This window comes from Amia ocellicauda, chromosome 4 (genome assembly GCF_036373705.1).
Source record: "Amia ocellicauda isolate fAmiCal2 chromosome 4, fAmiCal2.hap1, whole genome shotgun sequence".
Lineage (NCBI taxonomy): Eukaryota > Metazoa > Chordata > Actinopteri > Amiiformes > Amiidae > Amia > Amia ocellicauda.
The window spans coordinates 29,627,627-29,645,588 of NC_089853.1; the positions used below are offsets into that span (position 1 = coordinate 29,627,627).

The 17,962-nt window shown below is 40.5% G+C and overlaps 1 protein-coding gene across 2 annotated transcripts; it reads right to left on the minus strand.

The window, feature by feature from the left end:
* Positions 1-990: 990 nt before the first annotated feature.
* On the minus strand, positions 991-17,049 carry acsbg1 (acyl-CoA synthetase bubblegum family member 1). Of its 2 annotated transcripts, none has more exons than XM_066701812.1 (14): positions 16,847-17,049; positions 12,979-13,079; positions 11,899-12,173; positions 11,642-11,730; positions 11,134-11,254; positions 10,843-10,923; positions 10,579-10,728; positions 10,014-10,190; positions 6,519-6,700; positions 5,786-6,019; positions 4,475-4,692; positions 4,109-4,248; positions 1,617-1,863; positions 991-1,426 (listed from the first exon to the last, which is right to left on the minus strand). In XM_066701812.1, exons 1-14 carry the CDS (start codon positions 16,924-16,926, stop codon positions 1,350-1,352), a joined length of 2,172 nt encoding a protein of 723 aa, XP_066557909.1. In that variant the 5' UTR covers positions 16,927-17,049; the 3' UTR covers positions 991-1,349. The 2 variants fall into 2 exon arrangements, with proteins under 2 accessions (XP_066557909.1, XP_066557908.1); XM_066701811.1 differs by having other exon boundaries at positions 16,838-17,049.
* Positions 17,050-17,962: the final 913 nt, after the last annotated feature.

Sequence of the window (17,962 nt, forward strand, 5' to 3'; positions counted from 1 at the left end):
TACCTATTAAAATTTAATTCTTGCTCAAATTTGTTTACAATCTTTTAATTGGTTATTTATTTTTGTCCCGACTTGCCTAATAGTACAGTAAAAGTGACACGTTATTTTATTTTGGTTACTGAAAAGTAAACTGCAATCGCTGTAGCCTTAAACTCTGAATGCGTAGCCTTAACATATATCAATAAATATAAGTCAGAATTCGTTCCATGACATACAAATATTATAATGAAAGAAATAATGTACTTGAGCATCCACCTGGGGATCGGCTCCCCGGGTAGCTGCTTCCCATCTGACGACAATGTCCTCAGTTCTGTCAGATCCTTGAAATAACATGTCTTCTAGTTGGTTAGCTGAAAATGTTGCTAATGGAGCTGCTCCAGACTTGTCTTTTTAGGAGATATCTTTCCAAAACAATCCACGTTATCAAATCTGCATTCTCTTACACGCTGTCCTGTTGATGATCCTACATAGAGATTAAGTGCAAGTGCATCCAAAAAAACTATGGAGTTTTGGGACCTAGAGAGTAAAGGGTTAACACAGATATATAATATGCATCCACTTCATATTTTAGTATTTGTACTTACTGCCTTTATTTCACTGTCCTCCACTGCAGGTCAAGGGGGTAAGAATAGAATTCCACTGGACCTCCGTATTTAACTGCCCAACAGCTTTTGTGTAGCATTGGGTGGGAGGGCTTCCCGATCTTCCCTCTGGCCCTACACTATTTTGTTTAGACCGGTTTGATGGACAACGTCAACCTGAATGAAGTGGGAGTGCACAGATGCTGTCCCTTGTTTAGCCATGAAAGTACAGTGTGAAGGCCTCTTGTTTAAAAATAGTTCAGCTTTAACTCTGGTTGAAAATTGCTAGTCATTTGGTACGTGAATAAGGTAAAGTTTTTTTACAATACAAACAAAACTAATTTAACAGTGATTTGAAATTGACACTCTCCTTGCAATGTGACCCCTTCTTAGAAATGAATACAACTGATAGCCTGTGAATAAGAAAGGTTTAATACATTGATGTAGAGGTCCCACCAAAACCAAATAGTTTGTTATATGACTTGTTTAACACTTCCCAAAAATATACCAGCACCCTTTAAATTACAATGGAGTTAAAACTGCTCGAGCATGGTTACAAATGGACAATACTATATTATGATGAAATACATGAAGGTGACATTGCAGAATAATGTGTAATTTTTTTTTTTTTTGAGTACGACAGAAACCCGCTAACATTTTAAATCCATACATTTGGTATAGAACCAATACCATGAAATCAAATGGGTGTGCTAAAACAAAAAAGACAAAAACAGACTAACTAGTACACAGTGCCTTAGTGTTGTCTGTTCATTCTGTGTAGAATTTTTCAATTTCATCCCTGTACATCTCTAGGACGCATGGTCTCCGAAGCTTCATCGTGGGGCCTGGACAAAAAGGAAAGATTCACAAAAGATTCTCCATGCCTTTTATTTTTTAGTGCAACTTAGGATGAGCCATGTATGCAGACCATAAACATCTTACCTTACATTTTATTCACTGTAATAAATGTTTGGATAAAGAGGTCTGCTGAATAACTTATTATTATGATAGGGACGATTATTAATATCTCCTTACCTAATTCTCCACCTGGAATAGAGAAGTCTTTTTCCAGGATGGTCCACTTCTGAATGCGCTGAGCGTTGGACGTGGCTCTCCTGTTCACCCTGTCTATTCCCTCTTGAATGGTCTGGTACAACACCTTGTCTCTCCCTCCAATCACGTCGGACACTTTTGTTGATTGGCTGCCAATCCGCTGGCAAAACTCAATAGCTTCGAGACTCAGTTCATCTGTGGGCTCTGTCGTCTCTGGATTACACACACACTGCAACACAATCCGATGCAATTCACTTAGTAGCCAGTGGTTTTCTTTGCTCAAATGTTGAATTGTTGGACAAATATATACAGTGAGTGAAAAAAGTATTTGATCCCCTGCTGATTTTGTACGTTTGCCCACTGACAAAGAAATGATCAGTCTATAATTTTAATGGTAGGTGTATTTTAACAGTGAGAGACAGAATAACTACAAAAAAATCCAGAAAAACGCATTTCAAAAAAGTTATAAATTGATTTACATGTTAATGAGGGAAATAAGTATTTGACCCCTTCGACTTAGTACTTGGTGGCAAAACCCTTGTTGGCAATCACAGAGGTCAGACGTTTCTTGTAGTTGGCCACCAGGTTTGCACACATCTCAGGAGGGATTTTGTCCCACTCCTCTTTGCAGATCCTCTCCAAGTCATTAAGGTTTCGAGGCTGACGTTTGGCAACTCGAACCTTCAGCTCCCTCCACAGATTTTCTATGGGATTAAGGTCTGGAGGCTGGCTAGGCCACTCCAGGACCTTAATGTGCTTCTTCTTGAGCCACTCCTTTGTTGCCTTGGCTGTGTGGTTTGGGTCATTGTCATGCTGGAATCCCCATCCACGACCCATTTTCAATGCCCTGGCTGAGGGAAGGAGGTTCTCACCCAAGATTTGACGGTACATGGCCCCGTCCATCATCCCTTTGATGCAGTGCAGTTGTCCTGTCCCCTTAGCAGAAAAACACCCCCAAAGCATAATGTTTCCACCTCCATGTTTGACGGTGGGGATGGTGTTCTTGGGGTCATTCCTCCTCCTCCAAACACGGCGAGTTGAGTTGATGCCAAAGAGCTCGATTTTGGTCTCATCTGACCAGAACACTTTCACCCAGTTCTCCTCTGAATCATTCAGATGTTCATTGGCAAACTTCAGACGGGCCTGTACATGTGCTTTCTTGAGCAGGGGGACCTTGCGGGCGCTGCAGGATTTCCCTTTAAGAGAGTGCTCCTAATCTCAGCTCGTTACCTGTATAAAAGACACCTGGGAGCCAGAAATCTTGCTGATTGATATGGGATAAAATACTTATTTCCCTCATTAACATGCAAATCAATTTATAACTTTTTTGAAATGCGTTTTTCTGGATTTTTTTTGTTGTTATTCTGTCTCTCACTGTTAAAATACACCTACCATTAAAATTATAGACTGATAATTTCTTTGTCAGTGGGCAAACGTACAAAATCAGCAGGGGATTAAATACTTTTTTCCCTCACTGTATATATAACATATGTATATTTATAAACATATAATGTACATTCAAAATTCATTATAATTGATCACTTTTTTCCAAACATCTTTTGAACAGCCCAGTATCTTATGATATCAAGGTTTGTGTAAGAGAGTTTTGATCTAGAGCAAACCTATTTTCCCTGTAAGCATTTCTAGTATTGAACAGCAACTATATTTAAGTTTTCCAAATTACTTAATTTTAACTCATACAGGGCCTGTGTGTATCTGCCTTTCTTTCAGTGTCTTGAGGAGTCTGTTGCAGACAGAAACTCAGTTCCCAAAACATCTGATTTCTCTTGCCATGACACTTTCAGAGAATGAGGTAAACATGGCTATATTGATAACGATTCCTGTAGCTTCTGAGAGTCGTCCACAAGGTTACAGAAGTGGTGTGGTGGAAATATACCAGAGGGTTTGACATATCTACTCATTAGCTATATTGTTGATTATTCAGTAGATAATATAATCTCTTAGCTTTACATATTAATCAATATTTAATGCATATTCACAGATTTTTCCCAATTATTCCCATATATAGACTTTTCTTTGTTCACTTTTGAGGTCTCAACCTATAAATTACCTATTTTTGCTCGGGGCTCAGAACCTTTGCCGAGTCTGTGGATCCTCCATATCTCTGTCACCTGTTTCTCTATATTATCTTTTTTAACCATTATACAATCAACATCTTATTGATTATCCATGGTCCTGTGGATTCCTTACACATCATATTTCTTACATCCCCTACATTTTCAACTGCCCCGGTCTGAAACCGTATCATGTTATTTGTCAAACTCCACTCCCTAGCTGACCTATGAACACAGAAAACACCTCAGAGTCAAGCTGCTTCATTCTTTTTGTACTTTGAATCCAGAACACAATCAGGGTCGCTTACAGTGGTCGACAAATGCTAGAATATTATTGCAAAAGGTTATAATTAGAAATATGTAATACAATTCCAATAAACGCAATTAAAAGTTACATACCTTTAAAGTAAGCAGCATTGACAAGAATTTCCTTTTGTCCCCAATCAGCATGGCATTGCTAATAATAGGAAGTTCCTTTTTCACAGAATCCTCAATTGGCACTGGAGGGACATTTTCACCGCCGGCTGTAATAATTAATTCTGAATACAAGGAGACACACATAAAAAAAGCATCTCTTTACTATGGGTCATGGCACAGAATCAAGAAAAAACTATCTTTAACTTCAGATTATCATCTTATAGTGTGTATGAGGTCAAGAGAAGCCCAGATGTTTAAAATTAAATATTCTCCTTGAGCTGCTTGGCAGAATACCTTACAGTTCCTTTGCATTGCACTTCACCACATTATGCTATTGCTAGTACGCACCTTTGATCCGTCCTGTGATGTAAAGAAATCCATCGTTGTCAGTCTTCCCTAAATCCCCTGAGCACAGCCACCCATACTCGTCCAGAGACTCTGCGGTCCTGTCCTCCATGTTCAGGTAGCCCATGAACACGTTCCTCCCCCAGAAGCACACTTCTCCATTGCCTTCCTCTTCTTTGTCTTTCAGTTTGAACTTGCAGCCAGGAACCACCTTTCCACAGCTATAAGGAATCAAAGGAAGAGCACTGAAACAGACTGATGCTTTTATTAACCATACACCGATCAGCCATAACATCTGCCTAATATTGTGTACCCGTCGAGGCATGGACTCCACTAGACCTCTGAAGGTGTGCTGTGGTATCTGGCACCAAGATGTTAGCAGAAGATCCTTTAAGTCCTGTAAGTTGCAAGGTGGGGCCTCCATGGATCGGACTTGTTTGTCCAGCACATCCCAATTTGGAGGCCAAGTCAACACCTTGAACTCGTGATTCATCAGACCAGGCCACCTTCTTCCATTGCTCCGTGGTCCAGTTCTGATGCTCACGTGCCCATTGTAGGCGCTTTCGGCAGTGGACAGGGGTCAGCATGGGCACCCTGACTGGTCTGCGGCTACGCAGCCCCATACGCAACAAACTGCAATGCACTGTGTGTTCTGACACCTTTCTATCAGAACCAGCATTAACTTTTTCAGCAATTTGAGCTACAGTAGCTCTTCTGTTGGATCGGACCACACGGGCCAGCCTTCGCTCCCCATGCGCATCAGTGAGTCTTGGCCGCCCATGACCCTGTCACCGGTTCACCGCTTTTCCTTCCTTGGTCACTTTTGATAGGTACTGACCACTGCAGACCGGGAACACCCCACAAGAGCTGCAGTTTTGGAGATGCTCTGACCCAGTCGTCTAGCCATCACAATGTGGCCCTTGTCAAAGTCGCTCAGATCCTAACGCTTCCCCATTTTTCCTGCTTCTAACACATCAACTTTGAAGACAAAATGTTCACTTGCTGCCTAATATATCCCACCCACTGACAGGTGCCATGATAACGAGATTATTAGTGTTATTCACTTCACCTGTCAGTGGTCATAATGTTATGGCTGATCAGTGTTTATTTAATGCTGGCCTGAGAATAAGAGGTAAAAAAAAGGACAGTGCTGCCAAGATAATGCTTTGAAATGATCAGGTAACACCATGATTTTATGTCAAGTGGAAATAATGTTATTAATTGTTATTAAGAGTACACACATTTAAATGAATCTGTAATGCCATAGTGACTGATGGTGTGCTTACATGTCCTTTTTGACTAGTTCAACTGTACCTCTGCAATCTGTAGACCTTCGGGCCTGACATGAAGTGTGGCCCCGTAGTTTCACTCATTCCATAGGCCTCGTACAGCAGAATGTTGAGTCCCAGAAAGAACTCCAGAGTCTCGCTGGTGATGGGAGCTGCCCCTGAGAAGAACTTCAGACAGTGTGAGAAGCCCAGGTCGGCGCGGACCTTCTCTAAGATAAGGCTGTCTGCAAGAGTGAATAGAAATGGTTTCGCTTCATTCCTGAAAACAAACAAAACACAGCACGCATTGAAGGCCAAGCAAACACGACGGCAGAAAAATTATTGTATCAACATATCATAAAGAATTGTGGTGAATGCTGTACTGACTCCACTGCATCCACCTGACCTATATGTGGTAAATTTGATAGGAAATGGATCAATCAACTTTTACCTTTGAAGCCTATTACAGGATTAATGTGTATAATGGTCCAAGGACAATATTAATATGCCTTCTCCAGAGACAAACACATGTTGGATGAATGACTCCAATAAACTAAATTATGTTATGTTTTGACCTGAATTTGTGTTTTTTGATGTGAGCACTACAATTTCTAAATAGCTTTTTTTACTAAATATTGTCTACTTTTTTGAAAATATCCAGCTGATGAACAACAATAGGAAAGTACAAAATCAGTACATAATATATGCTCAAAAGTGTAGGGTCCCACGTTAAACATCACAGTAAACACTGTAAACAAGTAAACGGAAGAGAAACATACTTTTTGGCCCAGTTCAAATTGGCTTCCAAGCTGACAGACATTGCCCAAGTCAACATCTTTTTTTTCAGAAAGCCAGACTGTGTGATCACTTCTTTAATCTTTTCCATCATCTTCTCCCACACCCGAGGAACACCCATGTGGGAGGTAGGGCAAGCCTCTTTCAAAGTGCTGACTAAACTTCCCTGAAAAAGGAACGCTGCCTTGAATTATGAATCTCATATCAAGTAAAAGCATCAATGATGTGCCTTTAAACAGAGCTCTTTGAGATTTCATTAGTGTTCTTGAATTACATTTGTAATAGTAAATGATCAGGAGGGCACAGATATCAGTTCAGACAGAAAAGCACATTCAAACTTCCCTGGCCATTCCTTTACAGGATTTTGTGGTACTTACAGTACTGTGCAGAAGTTTTAGGCAAGTGTGAAAAAAAGCTGTAAAGTAAGAATGCTTTCAAAAATAAATATAATCTATTAACATGTCTATAAATTAATAAAATACAAAGTGAGTGAACTGAAGAAAAATCTACATCAAATCCATATTTTCTGTGACCACCCTTTGCCTTCAAAACAGCATCAATTCTTCTAGGTACACTTGCACACAGTTTTTGAAGGAACTCGGCAGGTAGGTTGGCCCAAACATCTTGGAGAACTAACCACAGTTCTTCTGTGGATTTAGGCAGCCTCAGTTGCTTCTCTCTCTTCATGTAATCCCAGACAGACTCAATTATGTTGAGATCAGGACTCTGTGGGGGCCATATCATCACTTCCAGGACTCCTCGTTCTTTATGCTGAAGATAGTTCTTAATGATTGTTGCTGTATGTTTGGGCTCGTTGTCATGCTGCAGAATAAATTTGGGGCCAATCAGATGCCTCCCTGATGGTATTGCATGATGGATAAGTATCTGCCTGTACTTCTCAGCATTGATGAGACCATTAATTCTGACCAAATCCCCAACTCCATTTGCAGAAATGCAGCCCCAAACTTGCAAGGAACCTCCACCATGCTTCACTGTTGCCTGCAGACACTCATTCGTGTACCGCTCTCCAGCCCTTCAGCGAATAAACTGCCTTCTGCTACAGCCAAATATTTCAAATTTTAACTCATCAGTCCAGAGCACCTGCTGCCATTTTTCTGCACACCAATTCCTGTGTTTTCGTGCATAGTTGAGTCACTTGGCCTTGTTGCCACGTCGAAGGTATGACTTTTTGGCCGCAAGTCTTCCATGAAGGCCACTTCTGACCAGATTCTCCAGACAGTAGATGGGTGTACCAGGGTCCCACTGTTTTCTGCCAATTCTGAGCTGATGGCACTGTTGGACATCTTCTGATTGCGAAGGGAAGTAAGCATGATGTGTCTTTCATCTGCTGCAGTAAGTTTCCTTGGCCGACCACTGGGTCTACGGTCCTCAGCATTGCCAGTTTCCATGTGCTTCTTCAAAAGAGCTTGGACAGCACATCTGGAAACCCCTGTCTGCCTTGAAATTTCTGCTTGGGAGAGACCTTGCTGATGCAGTATAACTAACTACCTTGGGTCTTATTGCTGTGCTCAGTCTTGCCATGGTGTATGACTTTTGTCTTCAGCAACCTCACCTTGTTAGCCGAGTCTGGCTGTTCCTCACCCAGTTTTATTCCTCCTACACAGCTGTTTCTGTTTCAGTTAATGATTGTGTTTCAACCTACATATTGAATTGATGATCATTAGCACCTGTTTGGTATAACTGTGTCACCCACAGGACATTGAAATAATGCGTGTTAGCCTATTTTTGTATTTGTTTTGCTTTGTATTTCTTTCACTTATTCACTTTAAATCTTTCTTATCACAATTATTCTTATTAAAATCACGTTTGTTTACTTTCCTTTACCCCCTCACTTAACAGATATGCACGAGTTTTAGTTATGATTGATTTGGTTTAAATAAGCACTAGGCTAATCACGCATTCACGAGAGCTCCACTTATTCGCCAGGTTATACAAGAGTCAATAATTGACAATGAGGAACACCTGAAAGGCTGGAGGTAAAAAGTTCCTAGGTCTGGAGCTGAGGGGGAGGATTGCGAGATTGAGATTGAGATTGAGATTGAGATTGAGATTGAGATTGAGAGATCTAGAGACGACTACCAAGCGAGTTCCAAGAAGGGATTGCCGAGTGAAAGACCAAAGAGAACTCAATAGACGAGCGAAAGAAAGGGCTAAGAGAGAGCCAGAGGAGAGCCGAGACGACCGCTGGAACGCTAAGGAGAGTATCCAGGGAAAGGACCACATACAGGTTTTTAGAACGACAGTAGTGTTTTACCAGATACGAACCAACAGAACCTGTGGACATTGCTACTTTTATATTTTTATGTTTCCACTTGCATCCCTTGTTTTTAGTATTTTTGTATTTTAATAATAATTTTAGAGATTTTTTTTACTTTTCACTTTTGCCTTTGTGGATCTATTTTGTGGACCTATTAATATTTTTAGCCACAAATGGACTATTAAAGTAAAGGCATTGGGTTTTTATTCATCTTTTTAACATAAAAGCTTTTTAATTTCATTTTAATTTGGCCATTGTTTTCATATATATGTATATGGACATTGTGGTTTCTTTGGATCATCAACCCCGGACAAGAGCAGAAGCTGGATTTGTTTGTCCCTGTCCCTCTTTTCACTTTGTTGTAGGACACGTGGACTATTGCCTGCCCCATTCCAGCTCCTGGTGCTGCCTGGAGAGACCAACAGTCCCTGCAAGAACTTTAATTTTAATCTTTTATTTGTGGTATAGCTTAAAGAAGTCTGCCTGATTTTTATACATTATAGATATCTTTGTAATAAATTTAATTAATGGTACAACTGTACTGTGTGATCTGTGGTGTGTTCCTGGATTGTGAACCCCCAATTTAAAGAACCTAAATCAAAGGGAGAACTAAGAGGTAGTCTATGTAAATTGGACATATTTGAGGAATTGACAACCTCTCAGCGGGTCCTAGCGCCTGTGGATAATGGCTAGTTGGCGTAGTCATGCTTGTACACTAGTTTTACATCCAAGTGGAGTAACTTCCACTCCGTGACAATTGTTTAATCATACACCTGACTATATGTCTAAAAAACACTTTGTGCAAGTGTACCTAGAAGAAAAGAAAAGCATTATTTTTCCACACCTGCCTAAATCTTTTGCACAGTACTGTATGAGCAAGCAGCCAGTGCAGCTTTGAAGCATCCTTAAGACACATCTGTTTATATTATATCTGCAGACCATTGTAATCTGCTTTCATACAGTTCATATTATTCACTGTCATATAAGATTACTGTTATAGTTATGTTGTTACTCTTGTAATATTGTGTATATGTAGTAAATTGTATGTTGCAGATTGTTAAACCAATTAAGTTGCCTTTTAATTACACATTCGTTGTTATTATTATTATTATTATTATTATTATTATGTATTACATAGACTATTGGTATTAATTTAATAATTATAATAATAATATTAATAATAATTTTGGTGTTTCCCTACCTTTAAAGCATCGGGCTGTGCAAAGTAAACCAGCTCGCCCCACTGGATGCCCGTCCACAGGTCGTATATCTGTGCAGCGATGTGGCTGAGGGGCAGGTAGCTTACCAGGACCTCCTGCTTGGTGTCAGCAGGCTGCATGTCCCCTACCCTGCTGGCATGATGCGCTGTCCAGGTGATCTACCCAAAACACCAGAGAGAAACCCGTGAATTACCCATATCCCTGTCTTACTGCATGGGGGGGATCACTGTTACCAATATTCCCTTCTGTTGAATTACAGCTTTTCCTTATCAAGATAAGGGGACAAGCTTGAAAATTTGAAGTAGGTTTATATTCAAAACCTTCATATATCAGTGTCAACTAAAGTTATTGAAAAGATGCACCAGCAGGCAGGAGAAGGTTAGTAAAAGGAGCATACAATTGAATGTTCCTGCTTGAGGGGATTTCTTTAGATGAAAATAAAAAGAGAACATTAAACCTTAAACTTTCAGCAAATCAAATTCTGAACAAAGAATGGGAAAGAACAACTGCATTTTAAAAAGGAAGATTCAACAATCTTTGACTTACATTGTCATGGCTCAGCATCACCCCTTTGGGTTTCCCTGTGGTTCCCGAGGTATAAATCAGAGCACAGCACTGGTTGGGTTTCTGGCTGCTGATGATGTCATCCAGGTGTTTCTCAGGGGTTTCTGATCCCAGTTCCATGAACTCATCCCACTGTTAAACAAACTTACCGCTTAGTAAGTAGAACTAAAACACAGACACCGAATAATTGAAGTTCATCCTGTAATAACTGCTCTTGGCTGACCAGTAAAGTTACAGTATAGTTACCGAATAAAGGTTAGGCAGTTTCTTTTGCAGTGGTCCAACATACTGGACAATGGCTTTCAAATGTGGCAGCCTGTCCCAGATCTGAAATGACAATAACCCCAACTGAGAAAAAAGCAACCTGTGTAAATAGTTGGCTTTTATATAATACTGTAGAGCTGGATTATCTTTTGGGAAAAACAAATATAACTACAGAAGCGACCAAGATGCAAGAATTTGAAATAGTTGATGGTTTATTTTCCATTGAGGTTAGAATGGGGCTTTTCTCTTGAATGTTGAATGTTATCCACTTACCTGAAAGATTTTTTCCAGCTGCTTTTGGTTTTCTACCACAATGATATTGGCTTTGCAGTCACTGGCCACATAGTGACAAGCCTCCGGGGAATTGGTTGAGTAGATTCCAGTCATTATGCCTCTGATGATCGAAATATTGTGAGAAAATCACTGTGTTGTAAAGCAGATATGCTACTAAGATATAATCAATAGCATATATATCCAGTATTTTAAAGAGAGACATTATAAAGCTAATTAAAACTGAAATCTGACTATAGAAATGTTAGTTCCCACAACACCAGAAGTGATGCACACAAGTGAAGAAATGTGCATGATTTCATCAAATATTACTTTTTATAGAATGCCATTGAATACTGTTTTAATCCTTCTCATGTTTTATTACTTGAGCACCACATTTTGTCATTTGATTTCCACAGTAGTTTGTTTGAAAATATCCAGCATATAATCAAGAAGAGGAAAGTACAAATATCGCACGTAGGAATTTACACTGTATAAAAGTCAGACTTACCCTGCGAAGATGGCACCGACTGCAGAAATGAACCACTCGGCAGAGTTAAATCCAAGGATAGCCACGCTGTGGAACCTCTGTAACCCAAGCTGCAGAAGTTTGTGAAAAGCCAGACAGTCAGTCATCCCAGAGTCATATAAAGTCATAGGACAACAATGAACCCTAACAATGGCACCCTAACAATGAACTTCCGGTCTGTGTTGTGTCAATAAATGACCTGTGTTCAATCGGTGTGTCTGTGTTCATGTTGGGTTTACCTTTAGGAAGCTCCTTGCCGCTGCCCGACACAGGCTGTAGTACTCTGAGAAGGTGACCTTTTCCCATCTGTCATTTTTCTTGGAGGCCAGGGCATACAGGCTGCCGTACTTTTCCACCGAGGTTTTAAACATCTGATGGACCGTGATGGGGGTCTGCGGGCAGGTTTCGTCTATCCTCAGCTTCACTGCCCCATCGGCCCGCGCTGTCCATAGAGACGCTGCTGGGGCCAGAGGAACACTGGCTAGAACCTCTTGTACACTCCTCTTCTCCTCACCTTCAACATAGAATGATTAAACACGCTGTTGTTAACGCCACAAATCATGCCAAATAAATGGAAGGTGTCTCCAGCAGAAGAAATTGGTGGAACAAGTGGAACACTGATCTCATTTGGCTTCACCTTTGTTACATCTTCAACAGACACCCAGTGCCCTGGACTCAGATCAATTCCGAAGGAAAATACTATGGTTAGAGGAGCGAATTGAACGTAACCACTGTCCTGCAGTACCTTCAGTTTCTTAAAAATAGTGGCTAGGTCTAAAAAAATATATTTAAAAATACACGGGAGAGACTATGCAAAATATAAAGTGTTGTTTTATTGTCCTGGCTGTGTACTAGTCTGAGAGCTGGATTTTCAATTGCTTTATGGTGCAACAGTGACCTCCAATGGCCAAACATATGATATATCCAGACAGGAGCTCAAACAGCTGCACATACCTAGGCTGCATGGTTATATCAAAGTTTGGCTTCTCTAAGAGACCACATGATCTGGGCTCCATTTAAGGGAACATATGCTATTGTAGCAACCACAAAAAAGTAGTTAAATTTAAGGTTAAAAATGACAGGTAATACTGGTTAAAAAAAGATTTAAGCACATATGGGAAGGGAACTTCTAAATTAAAGGCCCAATCAAGCCACAGAGGTTTTTATTACTAAAGATAGTCCCTATCACACACTTTACAAATTGAGTTAAAATCCTCCAAATCCTAATCCACCGAGATGATAGGATCTGCAGTAGTGAGCCACCAGAAGCTGCTAATGTCCACCATCACAATATGAACTCAGTTAAGTGGCCTACTCACGTGATTCATCCACCATCGCCCGTTTGGCCCTCTCCTGCTGGCAGTCTGTCGGCTCCTCTGCATTGAGATCTATCATAAACTCCTGTGTAGTCAACAAAAAACTGAAATACAGAGACAGAGAGAGGACAAAGGGATGTCACGGTCAGAGAGGAAGCAGAAGGATGGACAGAAGTCTGCTCAACTTCAAATTCAAGCTGCACCACCAGCTTCGGCTTTCAAACGATCACATGGCCCAGTTTGGATGCATTGTTCCCTGTAAACAATGTCAGGCTTTAGTTACTCAGTTCTAAAAGCCACACAGCTTTGTTGTACAGAAGAGATCGGTAAACTAAAAAAGAACTATGTGTTCCCAGGGGTAGGGGAATCTTTTAAACATTCAGTCTATCCAATCACAACTGCAATCTGCTCCTGCAAGGCTATGTGCAGAAGCAGACTTTTTTTCCTCCTGTTGTTTTGTTTCTTTTTCACATTTTAAATGAATCAGCTAACACACACCATTTTCATCTGACCTGATCCATTGATTAGTCTAGAAGGGAAGGCAAATCTGGCAGTGAGTGTGAGCCCCGCTTCCGCTCCTCATTTTGATTCAAAGTCTGTCAGCAACAGGCACAAATAGCAAACGAAGCGTCAGGTTCTTTTATTATACAGCTTGGCCCCAGACCCATGGTCTAAAAAACTGTTCCTTTGCATGTGTGTTTTTTTTTATTATTGTGTAGTCACTAAGCCTGTCTCTCATGTGACGTATGGGGCCCTTAAACATAAAGAATTGACAATGGCTTTTTGTTATTGTACAGTAGATGTAGTGGCCCCATTTGCTGTCAATATGTTTTGAAAGGTCTCCTCTGCATACATTTAAGATTAATTATTCATATTATAGCTCTATAGCATGTATAGAAATATATATCTATAAAGAATATCCAACTGCAACAAAACACCACATGAGGAAGAGCAACTCCCATGGAAATCTGTATACTTTTATTCTTGTACTTTCATTTCAACGTGTTTCAACAGTTTGTCTTCATCAGAACATTGTTTGGTGGTTTTTCGCAGTTGGATATTCTTTTTATGTTAAATTCCCGGGACAAGGCACCCCAAATTGGAAACAACGCAACCAGACAACTATTCTTTAGCGCTATATATATATATATATATATATATATATATATATATATATATGCATACACACTGATCAGCCATAACATTATGACCACCTGCCTAATATTGTGTAGGTCCCCCTTTTGCCGCCAAAACAGCCCTGACCCGTCGAGGCATGGACTCCACTAGACCTCTGAAGGTGTGCTGTGGTATCTGGCACCAAGACATTAGCAGCAGATCCTTTAAGTCCTGTAAGTTGCGAGGTGGGGCCTCCATGGATCGGACTTGTTTGTCCAGCACATCCCACAGATGCTCGATTGGATTAGATCAGGGGAATTTGGAGGCCAAATCAACACCTTGAACTCGTGATTCATCATACCAGGCCACCTTCTTCCATTGCCTGTGGTCCAGTTCTGATGCTCACGTGTCCATTGTGGGCGCTTTCGGCAGAGGACAGGGGGCAGCATGGGCAGCCTGACTGGTCTGCGGCTACGCAGGCCATCCTTCGTTCCCCACGTGCATCAATGAGTCTTTGCTCAATACTTTGTTGAAGCACCTTTGGCACCAATTACAGCCTCAAGTCTTTTTGAGTATGATGCTACAAGCTTGGCACAACTATTTTTGGGCAGTTTCTCCCATTTTGAGGACCCCTCAAGCTCCATCAGGTTGGATAGGGAGCGTCGGTGCACAGCCCTTTTCAGATCTCTCCAGAGATGTTCAATTGGGTTCAAGTCTGGGCTCTGGCTGGCCCACTCAAGGACATTCACAGAATTGTCCTGTAGCCACTCCTTTGTTATCTTGGCTGTGTGCTTAGGGTCGTTGTCCTGTTGGAAGAGGAACCTTCGCCCCAGTCTGAGGTCCAGAGCGCTCTGGAGCAGGTTTTCATCAAGGATGTCTCTGTACATTGGTGCATTCATCTTTCCCTTGATCCTGACTAGTCTCCCAGTTCCTGCCACTGAAAAACTGCCCCACAGCATGATGCTGCCACCACCATGCTTCACTGTAGGGATGGTATTGACCAGGTGTTGAGTGGCGCCTGGTTTCCTCCAGATATGACACTTGCCCTTCAGGCCAAAGAGTTCAAATCTTTGTTTCATCAGACCAGAGAATTTTGTTTCTCATGGTCCGAGAGACCTTCAGGTGCCTTTTGGCAAACTCCAGACGGGCTGTCATGTGCCTTTTACTGAGGAGTGGCTTCCGTCTGGCCACTCTACCATACAGGCCTGATTGGTGGAGTGCTGCAGAGATAGTTGTTCTTCTAGAAGGTTCTCCTCTCTCCACAGAGACACGCTGGAGCTCTGTCAGAGTGACCATCGGGTTCTTGGTCACCTCCCTGACTAAGGCCCTTCTCCCTTGATCGCTCAGTTTGGCCGGGCGGCCAGCTCTAGGAAGAGTCCTGGTGGTTCCACACTTCTTCCATTTACGGATGACGGAGGCCACTGTGCTCATTGGGACCTTCAATGCTGCAGACATGTATCCTTCCCCAGATCTGTGCCTTGATACAATCCTGTCTCGGCGGTCTACAGACAATTCCTTGGACTTCATGGCTTGGTTTGTGCTCTGACATACACTGTTAACTGTAGGATCTTATATAGACAGGTGTGTGCCTTTCCAAATCATGTCCAATCAACTGAATTTACCACAGGTGGACTCCAGTCAAGTTGTAGAAACATCTCAAGGATGATCAGTGGAAACAGGATGCACCTGAGCTCAATTTTGAGTGTCATGGCAAAGGCTGTGAATACTTAGGTACATGTGCTTTTTTGTTTCTTATTTTTAATACATTTGCAAAGATTTCAAACAAACTTCTTTCACGTTGTCATTATGGGGTATTGTTTGTAGAATTTTGAGGAAAATCATTAATTTAATCCATTTTGGAATAAGGCTGTAACATAACAAAATGTGGAAAGTGAAGCGCTGTGAATACTTTCTGGATGCACTGTAGGCGCCGAGTACGCGGGGGCTCAAGGGCTGCATCCCCCCCGAACATACAAAAACGGGGCTGAGTTACGTAATCATTAAAGGAAGAATGTAAAACAAACACCGGAGAAAACACCGTCAGCCCCTCCGCTGTTGCTAATTATTTTCTCTGACACTGGATATAGTGGATATCCTTTACTCATGTTGTTAAAATAGGTGTTCAAGTTTTTGTTCATAACCCTAAAGGAAGACGTAAAGATTAATCAGAGTATTAAGACTGTCCTGCTATAAGAATATCAGAGGAGTAAAAATAACTGTTTTAATATAGAATACTGTGGACATATATATATATATATATATATATATATATATATATATATATATATATATATATATATATATATATATATATATTGAGCTAGGGGACATTCATCCATTAAACAGTACACAGAACAAGTGGACAAAAGTAAATGCAGCGATACAATCATTGTCAGTAACTCAGAATAACTAATGCTCTGTCTTTATTTCTCGTCATATTTATAGTATGTGTCGTCCGAAGTTATTCAGTTTGCAATTGCAACTCATACTTGTAGAAGAATATCACACTGTGAAACCAGTTTTTCAAGTTAATATTTTTCTAAGATAGCAGGAAGGTAATGAACAGATAAATTAAATACAGAGGTGCATTTTGTTTTAGTAGATTAAGCCAATTTATAAATAACTTTAATTGTGCAAAATAAAAGTGTATACATGTTGCAAGTAATTCCTCTGCACATAAGGAATTAGAGCAAAAAAATCATAAACTTCGTACATTTGTTAAAGTTCTTAAACTTTAAAGTATTACCTTTCATACCTGTTTCGTACTTTTTCGGCGGTGCTGCTGAGGTTTTCGTTGAAATCCGCCGTGTTGAATGTGTCGATCCTGGAAGACATCCCGGCTGGCGATCTCAGTACCGTTACACCTTATCAAACTGTGTATTGCAGTCATGAAGTGTGAGCATTGAGCAGTGCTGCCAGTCTGCTTCAGGCACCATGAGGACCGGCTGTAATTCTCATGGGAACTGCGAATAAAAGCAGAGGTCAGGGTGTGGGTTTCCATTCAAGCTGTTTCCAGTTTGCAGAAATGACACTGTATTTGGCACAGTTTTTAAAAAGCACCCATGACATGTGTAAAAATCTTTTCTGCTACTGCTCTGGATGCAATATTTGTTTTCAATTCAGATGCATTTTTACTTACAGTTTTATATTTATTTCTTTTTGCCCCCCTTTTCAAAATCAGAAACATGCGGAGCATCTTAATGAGCTCAAAGCTCTTTCACATGCAAATTTCTTACGGTTTCCAAGAAGAATGGCGAAGGCAGTAATGTTTTACACAAGCAACTCGATAAGACTAAACTTAGTTTACTAAATTGTCCTCACACATCTATTCGAGCTGTTTACATACATATCAAGTAATAATTGGAATTGAAACAATATTTGTTTTCAACACAAACTGTGTTCAAGGCAAGAGTTCAGCAATTTCTAAACTTAGATTTGAACAGAATATTTCATTCTAATCTGTACATTTTAAAGAATTTCTAGCATTGATCAGCAACTATAGCCTATTGAACTTACCCATTGTCTGTCTGCCTTTCCTTTTGTGCTGTAGTCTGTAGCAGACAGAGACACTTAGTTGTCAAAACATCTGATTTCTCTTGCCTTGACACTTCTGGGGAATGAAGTAAACATGGCTATACTGATAACGAATCTTCCTGTTGTTTTTGAAAGTCATCCAAAGGTTACAGATGTGGTGCAGTGGAAATGTATCAGAGGGTTTTACATATCTACTTATTACTTATATTTTTGATTATTCAGTAGCCAATATAATCTGTAAGTTTTGCATACAAATCAGTATTTAGTCCATATTAATTGATTCATCCTTATTATTCACATATATACATTTTTCTATGTTAGCTTTTGAGGTCTCATC